General features: G+C 43.1%; 1 protein-coding gene across 3 annotated transcripts in view; it reads left to right on the top strand.

Moving 5' to 3' along the window:
- PPEF1 (protein phosphatase with EF-hand domain 1) overlaps nt 1-20054 on the top strand; it is a 42948-nt gene that overhangs the window by 3001 nt on the left and 19893 nt on the right. Inside the window, exons 1-4 of one of the 3 annotated variants that reach the window (XM_052794162.1) lie at nt 2205-2582; nt 9223-9412; nt 14051-14178; nt 14995-15046. In XM_052794162.1, coding sequence (XP_052650122.1) covers nt 9349-9412; nt 14051-14178; nt 14995-15046 — 244 coding nt within the window. In that variant the 5' untranslated portion in view covers nt 2205-2582; nt 9223-9348. Of the gene's footprint in view, nt 1-2204; nt 2583-9222; nt 9413-14050; nt 14179-14994; nt 15047-20054 lie in introns of those variants that run through there. The other 2 variants (XM_052794161.1, XM_052794163.1) reach the window with 2 other exon arrangements.

Raw genomic sequence — 20054 nt, forward strand, 5'->3', positions numbered from 1 at the left:
TGCTAAAACCCTTTTCAGCATCTTAAGCGTGCGTGTGATACATGATTGCTAACAAAAATGCGGTAGTGTGTGTGACCTTGGTGGGACTGGTGTGTTCTCCTTCCTCTATGTAGAAAGGAGAATGGTCTTGTTTGGTACAGCCTATGTCCTTGGACTTGAACAAGAAAGGTTAATTTGGGAAGCACATTTGTGTTTCCTCAAGTTGCATGTTACTGTGATCCTCCTAGGTAACTGGAGAGGTGGCTCAGTCCAGCGAGACTGACTCTTTATCAGGCCGCTTGGTCGCATCAGACCACTGAGACAGAGGACAAATAACTTCCATGAATAACAAAAGAAAACATGCACTGGAGGCTTTATGTCCTACAGAACCTAAGAGCTAAGGGCTTGATCCCTCTCCCATTGATCTTGGATGAAACATTTCTGATGGATTTGTTGGCTGTTGGAACAAACCTTACAGCCTCTTATTATGCAGAGATCTTGGTAAACGCCAATATAGATGAATTTATCAGGTACAGTAAATGTTTTATAAATAATGTGTATCCCCAGAGTGCAGTGGAAAGAGGTTATGTATTTTTGCTTGCATGCATTTTGGCAGAACAGTGTGATCATACATAAATGATTAGCTACTGTAACTCCGTTCAGGGAAAGTGCATCCTGCCAGAAAAACAAACATCAAAACTCTTTTGGGTCATGCAGAATTATTGTGCCTGGCGTGTATTCCATTTACTGTCTCATCTCACAGGAGAGGAGCAGCTTTGAAAGTGGAAGCTTGTGTCTGGGACTCCAGAACCTCAAAGGACTAGCTCAGTTAATCAAACTAGTGCATTTACACAGTGCCTTCTGCTTTGCTGGTTTGGCACTTTAAATATCTTTTGCGCATTAATAAATGTATCCGTTCTGTCACAGTAAGGGCAGTTGTCTATCTGTCCCAAAAGATGATTTGATCACTCTGTCCTTCATGGTGGTGGTTGATGCCTTTAGAACTGTCACCAGACTGATGGCAAAAATTTCCTGAAAATACCACGTTACAGTATTTAGACCTTCGGGGCAGGGGCGGGAGGGTGAAGATCTTGCTTTGTTTGTTTCTGTTCTCAGAAATCTTTTGCTCCCTATCCAGTCCTGGTGGGACTGCATCACACAGAGAGGCTGCAGAGCAAGGGGCACGGTGATCCCCATCTTGTGCCCATCCATGTGGAGCTTTCTCCCACCGCAGCATGATTTATAGCCTGTGGTCCTCTTTGGACCCACATGCTGACCCCACAGAAGGGGCTGCTGTGCTCTGTTCCATCACTTTGCACAGCAGCAAGCAGCCCCTCCCCAACTTTTGGAGAGGGGTGGAAGGACAGACTGAGGGAAAAGGTGGTGTGATGAGGATGAGTGATGCTGAGGACTGGGCCTAAGACTGTACTGGTGATATTACAATACTGTACTTCTACCAATGCCTCATATTTTTGAGAGATTTGGCAGTATATATGTTCAAAATCCTAGTGTCCCCATGCTATCGATTCACTGCCAGAAGGGGCAGATTCTTCAGGGGCTGTTGTGCTGGCAGTGGGCACTAACAAATCGCCTTGGGCGTGACGGCTCTGCCCTTCCCCGGGCACCTGTGCGGTGACTGAGAGTCCGGGGTCAGCATGGTGAGGAGCTAGGCCAGAGCTGCGGGCCATGCTGCCAGGGGTCAGGGTTTGATTTCAAAGCATACAGCACCACGGCTTCCTGACTGCACAGGGGAGCAACGCTGCAGCGTTCTCGGCTTGTCCGATCCCCTTCCAGTGGTCGAACGAGGAGCAGATGAGCCAAAACATGAACTGAGTCCACTGAATTCCAGTCACACGTTTATGGGGAGAACATGTGCATGCACATGAAGAAATGAAGTGTACAGGCATTGGTGCAGTGCTGCTGAGTGCAAGATTTGAGTGCTTCATACTTGTCCCATTATCTGGGTATGAATGAGTATTTTGGCGAGCACCTATATCACTAGCATGCAGATACAATGCCTCATAGAGTCAGTATTTCTTTACTTAAGGGCTTTCATAGCCATGCCAGTCACATCAGATAACAAAATACCTGGACAGCTCTTATGTTTTTTTCCGATGTGCTAGATCTGCTAAAATGCAAATCGTTGCCTCAATGCAGCAGAAAGGCCATTCCTCTTGAAAGAGATCATGTGACTTCAGATGCGAAGCAGATAACTTCAGCCCATCCCTTTCTCTGCCTGAGATTCAGGAGGCATGGTCACAAAACAGCTCTTCAACAGCACACGTACGGCGCAGCTGGAGGGCTGCAGCCATGAGCTTTCATATCAGGCTGGACGATGAATACAGCGTTTTCCCCTGACTGTTTCTGAAGAGCAGCGCTCAAGAAATTCTCTCTCGGGAAGCTGTATAAATAGGTAGAGAGCAAGTGCATTACATCTCCTGAGCTCCAGAGCCCCAGAGAGAATTGGAGCACCTGTTCTGCAGAGCTGCACCCCTCATTGTGCAGTTCTGCTTCCAAAACGGGGCTGCTTTCTCTTAAAGAATCTTCTAAAGGTACTCTTGTGGAAAAAATCTCGGTATTGCTGAAGCAGAAAGAAAAAACAGGTAATATCTTTGGGTGGGGCATATATATATATATTTAGCTTGCTTTTAAAGAGCAAATTTACGTCATCTTAAGCCTGTGTAGGGAATGACAGATGTACATGGGGCTGTTTATGATTTTACCCTGAGAAAAATCAGTGTGCTTCAAGCTATAAAGTTTGACCTGGACTGGATCAGTTATCCAGAACTTCTGAGTACAGATGAGATCAAATATCTTTGAGACTACTGGATTTCATGTACTATTTGTTTTAGGAAAAAGTATTTAATTTTGAACCTTGTTCTGATGCTTAACTTAAACATTATTAAAACCAATATGAATTTCAGCTGAAGCATGAATTTAATTTTTAAACTGGCTCAGATTTCAACACATATTTACTCTATTCTGGAGCTTTGCATTTTCACCACTTTCCCTTTCAAGTAAGGAGAATTAAATGGGATGTCATTAAGACTCTGCTCATTAACTGCAGGATGGTGCATGATTCAGATTTTCCTTTTCCTCCAGGATAATAAGCTACAACTGTTGTTGACTTTTATGCTCCGGTTGGGTCCAGTTTACTAGAGCTAACTTTTCTTTAGGATTTTTAGTTTTCTACTTGCTTCCTGAAGGAATCTCCCCCTAGAGGCGTTTAACATTTCTGGAAAGTGATATGATGTCTTTGCTTACACTTCAAGGTGATCTGCACCCCATTTGTGCACTTGTGTTTGCTATTCCACCTCTTTTTTAAAAACATTTTCCCCAAAGTCTTGCTGCACAAAAAATGAGGCTGCTTGCTTTATTTGTTTTTCTGCACAAAAAAGTGCAAATGTTTTGTGTAAATGTATCCTTTATTGATTGTAAATAACACGAACTGGCTTTCTCCTACAATTTTTCTACAGATCCTCTTTGGATTTGCATGCAGTTCCTGAACTCGACGATTGCTTGAACAATCACTGCATGTTCACACCGTTGCAGCTCTTGCTTGCATTTCTTTTTGCAGTGCATTTTTGTGCTCAGGAATATGAGTCCACCTTAATGAGCTGGTCTGTCTTCATCCTATTCTCTTTCAGGCTTTGCTGGCTTTCCAGTATCTTACTACATCCATTCCATATTGATTCCCAGCCCAAACATTGAGATCTATCAACATGGCCATTGCTAGAAATTATTGCATCAGTTCTATATTGAGCTTAGCCTTGCTTCTCTGAGCAGGCTGAAGAAATTATCTGCAAAGAAAAAGGCTTTGTCATTTCTTTCTTTCACATATATAATCACTGAAAGTCACTTAACAGAAATGTCAGTTTGTCCCATGGATGTAAAATAAGTGACCTAAACACATACTGCTTTGCCTATGTTTGATGTTCTCGTATCAGCCCCTTGGCAGACCAAATTCAGCATTGATGTCAAAATTACAGCTCTTGTGTGCCATAGCCAGGTTCTCTTTCACTCTGTTAGTTGACTGTGGCTGCTTCATCCCACTTCATGCAGGGTGGATCTTTTAGCTAATGAAATCTTTAACTCATCTCTAGATTCCCATCCTTGATGATCCCAACTCTGGCAACAAGACAGGTTTGAAGAGTTGTCCCTCTGCAGGTACTAACCTGGGTGTTGTGATTTAATGTCTGGGTTCTCTTCTCTAGGATATTTTGCTCTTTCCTGCTTCATTCCCTCAGCAATGCACAGAAGCAAATCCATCTTAAACCCATGTTATAGCATCTGTTTCTCAGTTCTCTGCAGTCCTCATTTCCAAAGGAAAACAACTCTAAAAAAAAAAAAAGTCTGTGAGTCACAAAAAAAAAAAATGATAGCAAGAAGATGTCAAAGGAAAGCCCCTGTCATTGGAAGCATCTACCCATCCATCCATCTGATCTTTATGGAGAAAACTGTCCCCATCTCATCACCTCTCCAACCACACGTACCTTCTAAGACATGTTATGGGAGGAGATCATGGACTGCCTGGACTTGTGCAAGGCATTTGACACTGTCCCGCACAACATCCTTGTCTCCAAATTGGAGAGACATGGATTTGATGGATGGGCTACTTGGTGGGTAAGGAATTGGCTGGATGGTCACACTCAAAGAGTTGTGCTCAACAGCTCGATGTCCAAGTGGAGATCAGTGACGAGTGGTGTTCCTCAGGGGTTGGTGCTGGGACAAATGCTGTTTAACATCTTTGTTGGTGACATGGACAGTGGGATTGAGCGCACCCTCAGCAAGTTTGCCGATGACACCAAGCTGTGTGGTGCGGTCAACATGCTGGAGGGAGGGGATGCCATCCAGAGGGATCTTGACAGGCTAGAGAGGTGGGGCTGGTGTGAACCTCATGAATTTCAACAAGGCCAAGTGCAAGGTCCTGAGCGTGGGTCGGGGCAATCCCAAGCACAGATACAGGCTGGGCGGAGAATGGATTGAGAGCAGCCCTGTGGAGAAGGACTTGGGGATGTTGGTTGACGAGAAGCTCAACGTGACCCGGTAATGTGCATTTGCAGCCCAGAAAGCCAACATATCCTGGGCTGCATCAAAAAAAGCGTGGCCAGTAGGTCAAGGGAGGGGATTCTCCCCCTCTGCTCTCGTGAGACCCCACCTGCAGTACTGCATTCAGCTCTGGGGCCCCCAACATAAGAAGGACATGGACCTGTTGGAGCAAGTCCAGAGGAGGGCTGTGAAGATGATCAGAGGGCTGGAGCATCTCTCCTGTGAAGACAGGCTGAGAGAGTTGGGGTTGTTCAGCCTGGAGAAGAGAAGGCTCTGGGGAGACCTTGTAGCAGCCTTCCAGTACCTAAAGGGGGCCTATGGGAAAGCTGGAGAGGGACTTTTTACAAGGGCATGTAGTGATAGGACAAGGGGTAATGGCTTTAAACTGAAGGAGGGTAGATTTGGATTAGACATAGGGAAGAAGTTCTTCACTGTGAGGGTGGTGAGGCACTGGAACAGGTTGCCCAGAGAGGTTGTGGATTCCCCATCCCTGGAAGTGTTCCAGGCCAGGTTGGATGGGGCTTTGAGCAGCCTGGCCTAGTGGAAGGTGTCCCTGCCCATGGCAGGGGGGTTGGAACTACATGATCTTTAAGCTCCCTTCCAACCCAAACCATTCTATGATTCTACCATAACTACCTGTTTACAAATATGGTTGAGAAAGGAGAGAGTAGGGAAAGCAGGCACATTGCTGGAGATAGCCATAGAAACAACTCGTAGGGGAAGTAGCGTAGTTGTGGAAATCCCATCCCAACAAAAATAAAGGGAGGAGCCTTTCATTCTTTGTTTATCAAAGGTAGGAAACAAATGGAATGAAGCAAGAATAAGAAGTTAAAGCCTAGTGGCTCTTATTTGTATGGCTTCCATATCCTCAGGCTTTACCTAGCTTACACTTGTCTGCCAGTAGCACAGCTCATCTAATTTTAAATGAGAAGGTATGCTTGAAAGGATGGCTCTCTGCCCAAAGGACCTGCAACCTGATTTCATTAAAAGTCAGCTATAAATCTTTACAAGATTTCCATTATTCTTGAGGCAGCCTAGTCTTTATGTGACTGACAAAGTGGAGGCATGACTGATTTTGGGCAGCGCCTATTACACCTGGATCAAATGGTGCTGATTCATTATCCCTGTAAATCAGGCTCTTGACAGCTCAGGTACTGAACCCCAAATTTCTAGCACTTGCCGCAGTGTAACCTTCAGTGACTTCTATCTGGAAAAAGAGCAGCGTGTGCCACTCTGGCTTAGCTTGGTGCATGTCTGTTGGCATCGTTGGAATGACATATTATTTTGCTTCAGTGGATGGGCTGTGTATTCGGTGCCTGTCCATCACAAAATTGCCTTTTTGCTGAACGGAGAGAAACGTAGCAATTTCTTGGAGTTATATCTAAAAATGGGACAGATCACCAGCTTGTAGAAATTGAATTACTGCCTGCTTTTTAGTGAACACGACAGATTCTCTCTTAAGGGTAAATCAGTGGTATAGTATCCAGAATGCTAACACAGCATTATGTCCCAAATTCTCATCCAGCTACCTTGTATCTCTGAAGCCTTTTTCAATACCTTGGTAAAAGCCCAGCTTTCCATTTCATCAGCGCACATTTGGGGGAGTTTTGTAATGGCAAATGCTTCTTCACCAGGCATTGCTACACTGCATAGTGAATAGCTCACAACTGACTCTAATGTTTTAAATGCTTGGTTTCCAACTTTCTTCCCTGTGGAAGGCCTTAATGGCCTTTGCCTGGTATTTTTCTACACCTTTGCCCAGGAAGGCATGGTTTGGCATGGAGCAGGATTTGCCTTGAACCAACATACCTGGGGGGTGGGAGGGGAGGGATTTCTCCCTTTGGAGCGGATCAGTTAGGAGCAATGAAGAGCCCTGGCCTAGGGAAGTCACTGGCTCTTTCCGCAGTGGCTTGTTCCCCTTGGTGATGATTCTTTAGTCAGACAAGAAGAGCAGAAAGTGAATTTGTTGGGCCTGCGTGGAGACCCTGCTTGCTGGAGTGTTCAATAGTTGTGGCTGGTCTGGAGTCTGGACATGCAGGTTGGTGGCCAGGATGGCTCTGTAGCCACCTGAGAAGCCATCAGGAAATGGGGTAGTAGTTTGAATGTTTGCTACATCCATGTTAGGATGCAGATATTTGGGGCTGAAGGTGATGATTATTCCCCTGGACTAGCTCTTTGATGGCCAGATTTGGCCTTTTAAAGAGGTTTAATGATAGGATATATCTGTGCAAGTTTTCCTCCAAGCTTAGAGTGTATGTTTCAGGCTTCATTTACTGCTATCACCACAAAATTTCTGTCTCTCTGTATCTTTTGTATTTCTTTGCTCAAGCTGATGCTAGAAGTCCATGAATTTAGAGTTGGGTGGGGGGAAGAGTGGGGATGACTGGGAGAAAAGCTTAAATCATTGCAAGTAGGGTGTGATAGTGATTCAGATCCTCGTTTCTTGGGTCAGCCCATTGTTTGCCTATGGCTTGGGTGGAGTCCTGCGAGGTGTGATGGTTCTGTTTGGGGCTCCAGTTGCCCAGTTGCTGGCCTCACACTGACCTGCCCTTTAAAGAAGATAGTCTCACTGCAATAGGACTTAGATTGTAAGCTCTATTTTGCTTTTGGTCCTAGTCTTCAGATCACAATTCAAGTCATGGCTGGCTGGTTTGAGATGGACTAATGAAGGCTTGAGATTCTCCTAAGAGGGCAAATGAGGAGATGGTATTCAGGAGAAAACTGTTTGGAGAGAAGACAAATTTGAGCTATTAGCAATATCAGTGCTGTATTTGATGCTGTCAAAGCCATTGATTGGCTCAAAATTAATGTAACAGCACTTTTTTGGATTTCATAATAGCTCTTTCAGAGGGAAGAAAAGCAGTCCATTGTGGGGAAAAAACACTAAAATCCTTTTTTCCTGAAATAAATACTGACTCAGAAGGTGGCAGACCCAGCTCAAATGTAGGATACCCTTGTGTTGTGGGACCCTGAAAAATAGCCCCACAACTATAAAGAGTTGTGCGATATTAACATAACATAACCTGATATAATAAATATATAAAACTTGTAAATAATCCTACAACAATAAATGTATTCTAACTATTGAAATTGAAAATAGGCTAGTTATGCATTTATGTTTTCCTCTCTCTTATCCACCTGTTACTTTTATTTGTGCTAGTAAAGCCAGAGGAAAAGAATAGTATTTAAGCGTTCATTTTATGCTGATGAATTTCTTCTTTGTTTTAAAACTCAAGTTAAAAGGAGTATCAATGAAACAAAACAACAAATGCAATAATTTAGACGTCAAATGTGCTAGAAAGAAACATGTATCCCTGGAGTCAGAGAGAGGGGTCAGTGTGATCGTATAAGAAACCTTAGCTAAAACAAAGTTCAGTCTCTCTAACAGCATCAGTCACTTTCTTGTTACTTAGAAATGAATCCATTTTGTATCTCAGGGGAAATGTATTCGTTTGAACTTGTTGATTAGAAAGTATTGCATTAGTGAATGATACCATTTAGTGAAGAGCTGAGCGAGTGCCAGGAGAAAAACCCAAAAGGCCACACCGCAAAATGTACTTTGTTAATTTATTTAATGAAACCAAATCTTTTATTTAGAATGTTTCAGTAGAAATGCAACAGAAAATTGGATGTTTTATTTAAATGAAATCTGATAATTAAGCAATTTGCTATTGCACTGTCTCTCCTTGTAAATTTGATGGTGGTGACACTGAGGAATGAAGCGATAAATGGGGTGGTAGGGCACATTTTCAAATCAATAGAGTGTTAGGAGGGCTGAGGTTTGGGGGTTTTTTAGCAGTAATATCAGATGTAATTTAAAGTCCTTAAAATTCTGCAGTTCTGATTTTCAAATCACAAGAATGAAGAGTAACATGCCTCTGTAGTCCCTTGTCTCTAGTAGTAAGGCTTTAAATAGCTGTGCTTCAGATTAAGAAATCACTGGTGCCCATTAACTCTCAGCTAACATGTAAGGAGTAAACTGTATTAATTACTGAGTTCATCTGTCTTGAATGCAAGCTGAGAGTAATCAGATGTGAAAAAGAAGCCTACTATGGTTCATCAGGTCCAGTTTGTGTAGGATGTGCTGTACAGTAATTTGTTATGAGCTGTAGGTACTTTAGATTCTGTGTTGTCAAACACTTTTTTTTTTTTTTCCCCTCTCCTCTCTCTCCCTCCCAATCCTCTCCCTGTTAGGAGTTCTAGGAAGAGCCCAGGAGCCCAGAGGGGTATAATCCTCATCACTGAAGGAGCAACACAGGAAATGTGTGTAACGCTAACAGCTGAGAAAAACATGCTTCATATCAGCAGCAATTAAAACTGATGAGCAGCAGCACTGGAACCATGGGGTGTAGCAGTTCTGTAGCTGACAGAAGGTCAGAGAGAGGTGAGTGCTGCCTTTGTCTACAGGGTTAGTGGTTGTTCTCTCTGTAATACTAGAAGAGGATTGCAAGGTTACATTTCCCCCCAGTCCTGTTGTCAAAATACTTGTTCAGAGAAAATTATTTTCTTATTATCTTCTTTTTAAAAGAGAGCATAGCTTTTAGATGCTGGCTGAGGTCAGAAGGCAACTGTAGACCACCTCTAACATCTACAGATTGGGTTGGAAGAGATCCACAGCATCTGGGACAGAAGCTAAATTTCACATGTGTCTGTGCTTGCTCTGTCACTGGCAAAGCATATGGGGTAAGGTATTGAGGGGAACCTTTTATGGCCTTTCACAGCACAGGATTCCTGGGCAAACTGCCCCAATTTCCCTGCTGCTGGGTGACCCTGATTATGAAACAAGCGTAATAAAGCAGAGCTGTTACAATGACTCTCAAAATCAATTTTCTGCCATACCAAGTGCCTGGCTGGAAATTCTCCCTGACAGTCACAGAGGCTGTCAGTTGAAAGTCTCCACAGTCCCTAGTTAAATGTTCAATTAAAAAACTTAATGCATCATCTACCTGCTTTTAATCGTACCACACCCTGGTATGAACACACTAGGCCTTGCACAGGCAGGTGGGTTCCACGATTGCCTCAGACCTTTGTTCAGACGCTTCGTGTTCTCTTTCAAGGTTTGTCATTAAAGCACAATTTACAGGTTTGCCAAGAGCCATGTTACGTGACACTGCGTGTAGTTTTAGGAGATTGTTATGCTGAACAGCCATGGTTGAAAAGGAAGGCTCTTTTTGGCTACCAAGCCAGGACACAAGTCACAGGAAACTGGTGACTAAGAAGCAGGAGCGCTTAGTCATGGCTACAGGGATCCAAGGTGACTAGTTTAAGGGTAGCCCTCAGCTTTGTGTACACTACTTGGCTGTCACAGCAGCAGCAGTGCTGTATCACAGCAGTGGAAGTAGAATGGAAACACCTGGAGTCCCAGACCTACCTGTAACTGGGAAGTGGTCCTCCTTCTTTGGGTTTGCATGCTATGCATATATGTGCCTTGCAAGGCCTCAGAGATGAATTAGTTGGGATTATTTCTGAGGGTGCAAAAGCTTGGAGCGAGCACGAGGAGCTGTACTCTTTCTCGGCCTACAACCATCAATACACATTGGTGTGGAGCCTGGCTTTGCTACCCCAAAGTTGGCTTATGATTTTGTGTTTGTTTGACAATGTTTTGTCCTCTCCAGTTGCTGGGTGGTATTCTTTCTGCACCTCGGCAGTAGCCAAATGATGCTGAACCGTCATTCTATCCACAGCCTGAGGCTGTACAACCCTCTAATGCATTAATAACATGAATTTAACAGGTACTTGCTGGTGTAGAGACTTTCTGCAACTGATAACGATTTCTTTTACAGATGCAGTTTAGCCTAGTGTGAAAATAATGTTCTGATTCAGTCCTGAAAATAACAGCACTGTAATAAGTACAATTAAAAAAAAAATTACAGGAAATATTATGTTAGATTTGCAACATTAACCACAGTGGTCGATATATATCTGTCTTACGTGATATCACTGGAACCGTGCCATGTTAAGTGCTCAGGACCATTAAGCAACCCAGGGGGGCTTTAATGGGAAGTTTAATGGTTCTGATGCTGGAAATCAGTTTCTGTGCTGGTGGCTGTGCTTTGCCCCTTAGGTACTCTTCTAAACGGAAAAGTTGATGACAGCCTTGCTGTGATGTGTCAGGCTTTCAGGTCTGTGGCGGTGGTGAATTCCAGAAAGGCCAGAAAATAAGAGAGGTCTCAGAGCTTATGTAAGGTACGAAGGATGCTCTTAGTTATATGAGGATTACATTTCCTTCAGGCAGGAAGATTTTTCTAGGATGGATGTGATATCTGTAGGATGGGAGTCTTAACTGATTTTTTGGCCTTGTCTGGACTAGAAAACTTTACCACTTTATTTTATCATTAATAAGTATACAGTATAATTAAGCAAATAACATGCTATTATGGCACCTGTAAGCATTTTTATAAAAAAGCTTCCATAATGTTATACATTTATTAATAGAATCACTTTTCCATGGAGTTTTTTCTTTACCTGCATAACTGTCAGTTTAAGAAAAAAAAATCATTCTCGGGGTGCCACTCATCCTAGTCTCAAAATTCCTGGTATTTGTGATCAGCTAAAATAATTGACTAGTGTAAACTGTTGTCCCTCTAGTACAGAGCTTCTCTTTGCTGTTTTGCAGGGAGAAAAAGTATTAGTATGAATTGTTAGTTATTATTTCTTGTTTTGTTTTTCAGTATCAACTGTTCATTTTGGCAACTGTAGTAAAATAGAAGTGTATTGGTTTTAAGACATTAGTGTTGGTTTTAGTTTCCTCTTTTTTTCTTTTTCATGAATTTGCAGTGCTGTGCAGTGGTGATTGTGTCAGACTCTGGAATTCAGAAGAGTGTCTCAGTTTTGTTTCTGTGCTTCTCCTGGTCATCTGTTCATCTGCTCAAAAATGAGCTCTAGTTCTTGAGAGTGTCAGGAGCTAAGATCGGTGTATTCCTTTTGTCCTTGTACCTTCGATAGAGTTGCCCTGCAGCTGCTTTGACTTGTTCCCCAAGATCAGAAGCATAAAGACTTTTTTCTGTGTCCTATACTGAGCTGTTAAGTTCCTTAGGAAACTCCTTGAAGTGAGGTGTTAGCTGCAGGGCTGGAGGCAAAAGCTTGACATTTGTGGCCCTGTCTACTTATTTACTGGTATCCTTTTGAGAGTACAGGGAAAAAGAGGTAAGGAACCAGTCAAGAAAGAATTATGTTCAACTTTAAGTGAGTAAATGTGACATCTCTTGAGAGTAGCCTCCTACCTTACTCTATTTTTTGTTGCCAGGCAAGAATATGGTGGTGGCGATGTCATTGCATTGAGACAGGTGTAGGATCCAATACCCCTGTGCTCTTCCTCTTGTTGTTATGCAGTGATGCATGTAATGCCTCTTGACTGTCCCTGTTAGTGCTCTGTAGGGCTAAGCATGTTAATACAGAGTCCCCTTCTGACCGTAACTTAAGCAAATGACTGGATTTGAGTTTGCCATTATTTCAGCTGCTCGATCTTCAAGGCAGTAGCTGTATTTTGTTCTGATATTGTATAGTAAATGGTGTCCTCCTCTGGATCATAAATCCATACTTACATATGCCCTAAGTATCTGAAATGTGCATTTATTCCTCTCTAGCTGATCTTAAAAAAAACAGTTAACAAGTGACTGAGGAATGCTTTTCTCAAAGTTAGTTGATCTTTCTGGATAAGCACCCTTAAAGCGCTAGAGAGTCACAGCTCTGTGAAACAGCAGAAGTTACTGCTGAGCTCATTTGTTCCTCTTCTCCCAAGCTCATGCTTATTTCAGGCCAAGCACAGCCCCTCCAGCCTTCTGCTTTCACTCCTCCCTCCAGGTCTGTCGGAGCTGCAGTGATCATCTGTAATGCGGAGGGCATGCCTGCCTTTTATCTTTCACCTTTCCTCTCATCTTCCTGCTCGCAGTGCTACTGCCACCCACATTTCACACCCTGGCTTCTTAGAGCTGCTGCCCTTTGGGTACCAGGAGTAGTGGGGGGGATTGTCAGCACGGTGGGGAGGGATCAAGTGAGCATCAGATCCTGGAGCTCCTGTCCTCCTGGCACAGCTTTGGCTGGTGGCCACTGTTCATGCAGCACTAACTGCTTGACATAGGTGTGAGGAGCTATCCCCACAGGACAGTGCCCACCCTGGGACCTCCTTATGCCACCAGATGTTGTTCTGCTTGACAAACTTTTATCTGAGCAGCTAAGGGAATGTAATCTGTTTGTGGCATGACTCGGGCCTGTAGGCAGCAGGTCCTTCACTCTACGCTGCAGCCTTGGCAATTGCCCTTCAGTGAAGTTTCCAGCAGTTTTCCAGACTGGGACAATAGTAGACACAACTTCTTGAAGTGCTGAGTGGGATGCGTGTTCAGCATATAGTCCAAAATGGTCTTCTGACATGTCCCATTGAATTCTTGGGGTGAGTGTTCCTTTGTTCACTAAGCTAGCCAAAGATATATCTGCATGCCTTTTAGCATGTCTATTTAACCAACATATTCTGCCCTTCAATTCCATTTGTTAACATTTTATCCTAAAGTTTGAATTTTGCTGGCTTGCTGGTACGGCTGTGCAGGCAAAAACTTTCTGTTAAAAGAGGCTGTTACAAACTCTGTCATTACAGGATGCTTATGTTACAGCTTGCAAAGTCTGAAGCTTTTTACTGCAGCTTGGTAAAGAAATACATTTTGTTGGTAGGCCAAATTGCTTCTCTTCCTTTCCTCACGTTCCCCAAACCCACATACTGCCCATCAGCTGAACATGGCTGACTTCTTACATGGGTACTGTCTTCAGGACAATGAAATGGGGAAGGTTTCTAGCAATATAGGCCTGAGTAAGTCAGCTAGTTTGGGATCTGTCCCTGAAGACAGAGAGAGTAAATGCATCATGTATTCATTATCAGAAAACCCTTTTTCAGAGTTTCATCTTAAGTGTCGACTGCGCACAATGGACTGAATTTGTCATCTGTCTGCAAAATTCTGCAAAGGTAGCTTGTGTGTTTTCATTGTAGATTACACTGCATCCATGTGTACTCCACTGCTTTCTGTTTTGACAGTCATTAGAGCTGCTATCCTCATCCAGAACTGGTACCGCTTTACAATGGCCCGGCTAGAGATGAGGCGCCGCTATTCTCTGAGTATCTTTCAGTCAATTGAATACGCAGATGAGCAAGATCAACTACAGGTTTGTAATCTTCAATTCTTCTTGTACAAGCAGTTATATTATCCCCAGAGGACTGAAGTTGCACAAGCAAAATGGGTATGTGGTTATTTCTCCCTGCAAAGTTGTCCCCGGTATAATAAAACCACTTCCCTACCTCACACATGAACTAATTAAGTTGTGTGTATACATATATATATATATATATATATATAAAAAAAAAAAAACCTACGTAAGCAGCAGGACACCATTCTGCCTGTACAACCACATCTAGGTTAGAGGTTCCTGTAGAACAGCTCTGTTAGCCAGGGATTGCAGGCCATCCCCCTATGGGTGATCTTAACCATGTCTGTAGAGGCAAGATATATGCAACAGAGATACCAGTGTCTCAGCATGTCAGCCCAGGCTTCCTTTAGGGTCCAAACAGGCAATTAGGAACTTCTAGGGCTTTGTGTTCATCCTAGCATCAGTGTCTGAAGTCAGTTTGGTGCATTGTAGCAGTATCTTTCTATTGACTACAAAGTCCAGACAAATAGTCTGGGTGATGGGCAAGATGAATTACATCCAAAAATGTCAGCAGCATTGATACAGCCCTGGAACTTTTTATGTATTCATATAGTGTCAATCTGCTAATTCATAGCAAAGAAGGAAAGGAGTAAGCTGTTTTTGTAGTAGGACACAAGTTGTGTCATTATTGCAGGCTGACGCTATGGGAACATGCAGTAGTGTCTTAGATCCCCTAAATGGAAGTTGCTAGTAATTAAGGAAAGAAAATGTTAATGCTTGTTGGATCCCCTAAACTGATCTCTGTGTGTGTGTTCTTTTGTTTTTCTTACTCAGCTATCCAACTTCTTTACATTCATGCTGGATCACTGTACTCATCCTGATTCAGGTAAGGATAAAAATCAAAGTAATATGGAGATTCTGTTTGAAAAACCTGATGTGAAGAAAGTGGATTTTCAATGTGATGTTTACAGCATATGGCACGTGCTGGGGCTGAGGTGTGATTTCCCAAATACTGTAATAAGAATTTTATCCTGTGACTGTTGACTGTGCTCAATATCTACCCAGGGAGTGAAGATGTAAGACAGAACAGATACCTGTTGTTCTCATGAGAATACTCAGAGGTGCTCAGAGTGCTTTGTTACATGTTACTGCCCTTAAGCTGTTCTCATGGTAGTCTTACTGACTCCAATTTTCACAGCTTTCTGTGCATGTTTTCTTAAACTGAGATGTGATTATCCAGAAAGACTGTGTCTAGTTGGTTTAGGGCAGGTGTAATCAAAGAGGTTGCCTTCAAAAATGTTGTTCCTCTTCTTTTCTTTTTTTTTTTTTTCTTTTTTTATCCCTGAAGCAGTTCTGGAGTACTTTTTAGTTTGTTCTAGATTTCACTGCAAAACATGTATCGGTATGTGAATGATTAAAAATGAAATAAATTTAAACTGCTGGAGATAAATCTTTAGAAACCATCTCAATTAAAGCTCAGTTATTCAAAGAATAACCTTTAATTTTTGAAGTATTTTGGGATCCTTGGACAAAACTTACTTTTGAGGTCAAGCTCAACAGAAGGACAGGCTGAAAGTGATTCCTAAGTCCAGAAAACAAATATGATTTCGCTGAACAAATTGAGAATACATCTCATCCCAGCAGAGTTAAAAAGGAGGCTGTCCCCTTCTTACTGAATTACAAAAGAATGTCCTTTCTCTTTCATCTGGTCCAGCCACAGGTTATTCCAATTAAAATTTGCACAAGACACTTTGATAGCAGGATAAAACCACCATCAAAACTGTAAGTGGTTCAGTGTTCTAATGACAACCATTAGAAATGGCAATTTTTCTCTCTTAAATACTTTAGAGTGCCTAATGCTTTCTGTGCTCTGCAGAAAAAGAAATTATGTTTGAGCCTTGTTCCAAAGCCAAGGCAGATGATACAATAGTTCTTCCTTTGATTTTTTTCCATTACCACTGTATTCTGCAAAAACCTCTGCTTTAGTCATTTAACTTCCCGGGAAGGAATTGACAAACATAAAGAAAATCAGACATTGCTCACTTAATCTACTTCTACACCCTGATAGCACACCTCAGTTCAGCTTTTCCACCTGAGTGGGAAAGAAAATAGTAGTGCTATGTCTGAAATTTAGAAAAATAGTGTTAATCTCTATTTTCATTATAATATTAAAAGGGAATTTTACAGCTGCTCATTGTAGATGTGATTTATCCACCTTTATTAACTGTGTCTATTGGCAGAAGGAATAAAGGTAAGGTGCCTCAGGTGACTTGCTAGGGCTCAGGACATGGCTGGTACAGAGCACACTGCTACATGCATAGGCTGTTTGCGGGCAGGTAGAGATCCAGGCCCCACCTGTGCACAGGGAGGGACGGAGGGTACTGTGGGCTGCCCCTTGTCACCCCTGCACAGGTGACCCGTTTCTTGGTTTTGAAGGTATTGGGAGTTGCGGACGTGGTTAAGGCTGAAACACATGGTAAAATGTATGGTTTATGGTAAAGCTCCCCTTTGTCTTGCTTAAAACATTCATCTGTTAGGACTGAAGCTGTTAAGCCTTGATAACTGCACCAAAGGCTTTACTTTTGTCTTGGTTTGTTATTTCCCTCTTTCTATCACCCCATGTTACAGATACCAGAACCCAAAACAAACCAGAAGGATTCTGTACGGTACATGTTTAATAGAGAGACGGCTGAGGCTGCCTATGCAAAGGACCTACCTTAGGGGTTTTTTTTGAGAAATTGCATATCAAATTTGTATTGTGTAGTTTGTGGTTATGTTTGTCCAACTACTGTCTGTGTGCATTCTTTACTTCAAGCTCTTGATTGCTTGCCCCTCTAAGGGACATTTGCAGCATCCATGCTAGCCCCACTGATTTAAGCAAAATCAGTGCTGAATAGAGTGATTCTTAATGAACTGCTTCCAATTCTGCTGAATCACCATCTTAAGATGTGAGCCATGATGAGTGTAAACATAACAAGCAGAGAGGCTTCAAATTGGCTTTGCTATTGCCAGCATTTTCTAAACCCCACAATTCTCTGGCTTAGTGTATGCTCACTTAAATTAGAGTGATAGCATATGGTTCAAAAGCCCTCTCCAAGAAGATAGAATATAATATTCCTACCAGAGAATAGGTTGCCTGTTCTTCTCAGTATGTGATGAGAAAGCTACCTGAAGATTTTGTGATCTGTGTTTTTTCCTTACATTATAAGCACTCAGTCTCCACTATTCATCTTGTCACTTTCCTCTTTTTAATCTGCTTTTTCAGAATATGTTTTTCAAAGAAAGCAAGCAGCCACCATCTCATTAACACAGTAGTGCTTTTGATGTGATTGTTTATCTGTTGTACCCTGAAGCTTTTTTCATCCTCTCATCCTGCTTAAGATGTCAATGCAGTTTACGTTGTGATTGGGATATTATATAGCTGTGTGTCTTGTTCTGCTTGTGATTAAAGGCTATTTTCCAAGGGTTTGTGGGAAGTAAGAATTAAAACCTTTTCTACCTTACACTTTTCTCCCTTCCTACCAGAAAAAAATCTGCATACCTACTCAGCCTTTCAATGGAAAGATTGCTGGTCAGAGAAAGCTGGAAACTGTTTTTCCAGCAAAAGGTGACCCATTTATTCATTCTTTTGTGGGTGCATTGAGGGTGAGAAGGCTGTAGACATGTCCTGGGCAAAGTTGTGGGACTGGGAGTCCAAAGCACCCCTGGCTGTGCCTCTCAAGGTCACCAGGGCAGAAGCCACACCTCTGGGAGCCTTACTTCAAAAGGGAACAACAACAAAAAAGTGCTGTTTTCTGCAGCTTCACTCCCCATGATGCCTCCCTTACAGCATTAACACCCTTCCAAGGCTTTTTGCACAGGGTGATTCTTGCAGTGGGGAATAAGTCATAGCTGCTTGCAGCTTACAGTGCCAGGAACAGAGTGAAGGAATAAATATTTGCAGTGTTGTAGAAATGTTCATCCTCTTAGTGGGCTCAAGGTCCATCTGGCTTTGACCTGATGGCTGGGAATCAGTATCTGGCAGATGTAAGAGCACTCCTCAGGAGCCAGAGGTGCTCTCAGGTACCCCAATGGTTAGTCTGAAGGTGCATGGATGGTGGCAGAGCAGAGAGCTTATTTCAGAGCCACAGAAGTAGCTGATTCCCTGCTACCCCAACAGCGAGTACGTCCTTGGCGGTGGCATCTTTGACTTGCCTTGAACAACTGCCATGGCGAGGTGGTCTTGTCAGGAGAACCAGATCCCTGGGCTTTCTATGGCCAAAATGACTCCATGTAGCTCTGGGCTTTCATATTTAACATGGAATATGGCTATTGTCCTGTAGGGTAGTTGTACGGGGTCTGCTAATAGTAAAGGCTCAACTCACTGAGCTTGGGCTAGACCTCTGGTGTCAGAGTACAAAGCAGGTCATTCCCTGTGCTCCCTGTAGTCAGTGGAGAGATGCAGATGCTGGCAGAGGGTATTTCATTCTGTCTTAAGATGTGCCTGGACTAGGCATGCCGAGAGTTTTCGTCTCTGTCTTTCAATATGGACTGAAAGAGCATTGACAGCTTTGACTAGAAGATGACTAAAATGAGAGGGGTGCCAAATCCTTCAGAATTAGTCCTGCATGGGGCCTGTGGTGAGCTGGGGTACTTGTTGGCCAGCGTGCTAATCCTGAGGCTGCATTAGGGCATCCATTACTGACTGCTCTGAGATGACACAGTCATCCTGTGCAGGAAGGAGCCTTAAAATCCAGCTGAACGACTGCCTGAGGAGACATTAAGTGCACTCTAAGGCTAATGACCATGACTGGCTTTTGACAACTCATCCAGAAGTGGAAAATGGGGTGTACTTTGCACAGATATGCCCTACAGGGAAGGAGATTGGGTTTCCCAGCCTGGGCACATGCCAAAAAGGAGGTGAGGCTGTGAGGAAGGCAGGTTCATGTTCAGAGGTAAAGGGATGGGTAGCCTGTTGCGTGCAGGAAGGGAGGGCCAGAGTAGGAGCAGGCATGGGCAGGTGTCTGCCTGGATTGAATTGCTGAGAAGACCGCTGACTCTGAAGGAGTTGTGTCAGATTAGGAGACCCTCTGGCCAGAACAGGCAAGCCACGAGGAGTTCGGGTGGTCTGAGGAACTGGCTCTGTAGTCTGCAGCCGCCCACATCCTGAGAGGTAGGGCACAGAGGGGGATGCTGTCCGGAGACCCGCTGGTAGAGCCGGAATGAGACTTGGTGCAGAAGCGCTTGGCTGATCAGTATGTGGGAACCAGCAGTTTCAGTCCCCTGGGTGACATTCTGGCATCTGGCCAGACAAAGCTGTAACTGTGGTGGAAGACTGCAAATCAGACTACTTGGTGGAAACGGTGAACCCTGAGCACCTTGCTGTCACTTGATGCCTTAATCCATTTACATGGCTGTACACTGAATGTGCTAATCAGCTCACAGAAGAAGAGCTGATAAATTTTTTTTTTTAATCCAGAGCTGATAAAAAGTGTATTTTTATCTATTTATTTCTTTAATATGGATTTTATCCAGTTATAAGAAGAGTTGGCCATTATGAATCTCATAATTTATGAGGCTGCGTGCCGGTTTTGGCTGCTGTGAGTTTTGAGTCACAGCCACAGGTATTCCTCTAGCAATAAATAATACATTTTTATTTCCAGTTGCATCTAACCAAGGTTACAGAAAACTTACCTGTAGCCCAGCAAAAAGCGTTTACAACAATTGTCTCATAAGAGCAACTCTGCAACAGCAGCTGCCACAACACTGTCCTCTAGGGTCTGGTTCTCTCTTTTAGAATAATATATGATAAAGACAATCTGCAAGAAGAAAACACTGGAATCTACTGTTTAGTCAGTTACATTTCAAGGGTATGCCAAGAAAATATTGGATTGAAGCAATTAGTAATGTTCCTG

This window comes from Harpia harpyja, chromosome 8 (assembly GCF_026419915.1).
Source record: "Harpia harpyja isolate bHarHar1 chromosome 8, bHarHar1 primary haplotype, whole genome shotgun sequence".
Taxonomy (NCBI): domain Eukaryota; kingdom Metazoa; phylum Chordata; class Aves; order Accipitriformes; family Accipitridae; genus Harpia; species Harpia harpyja.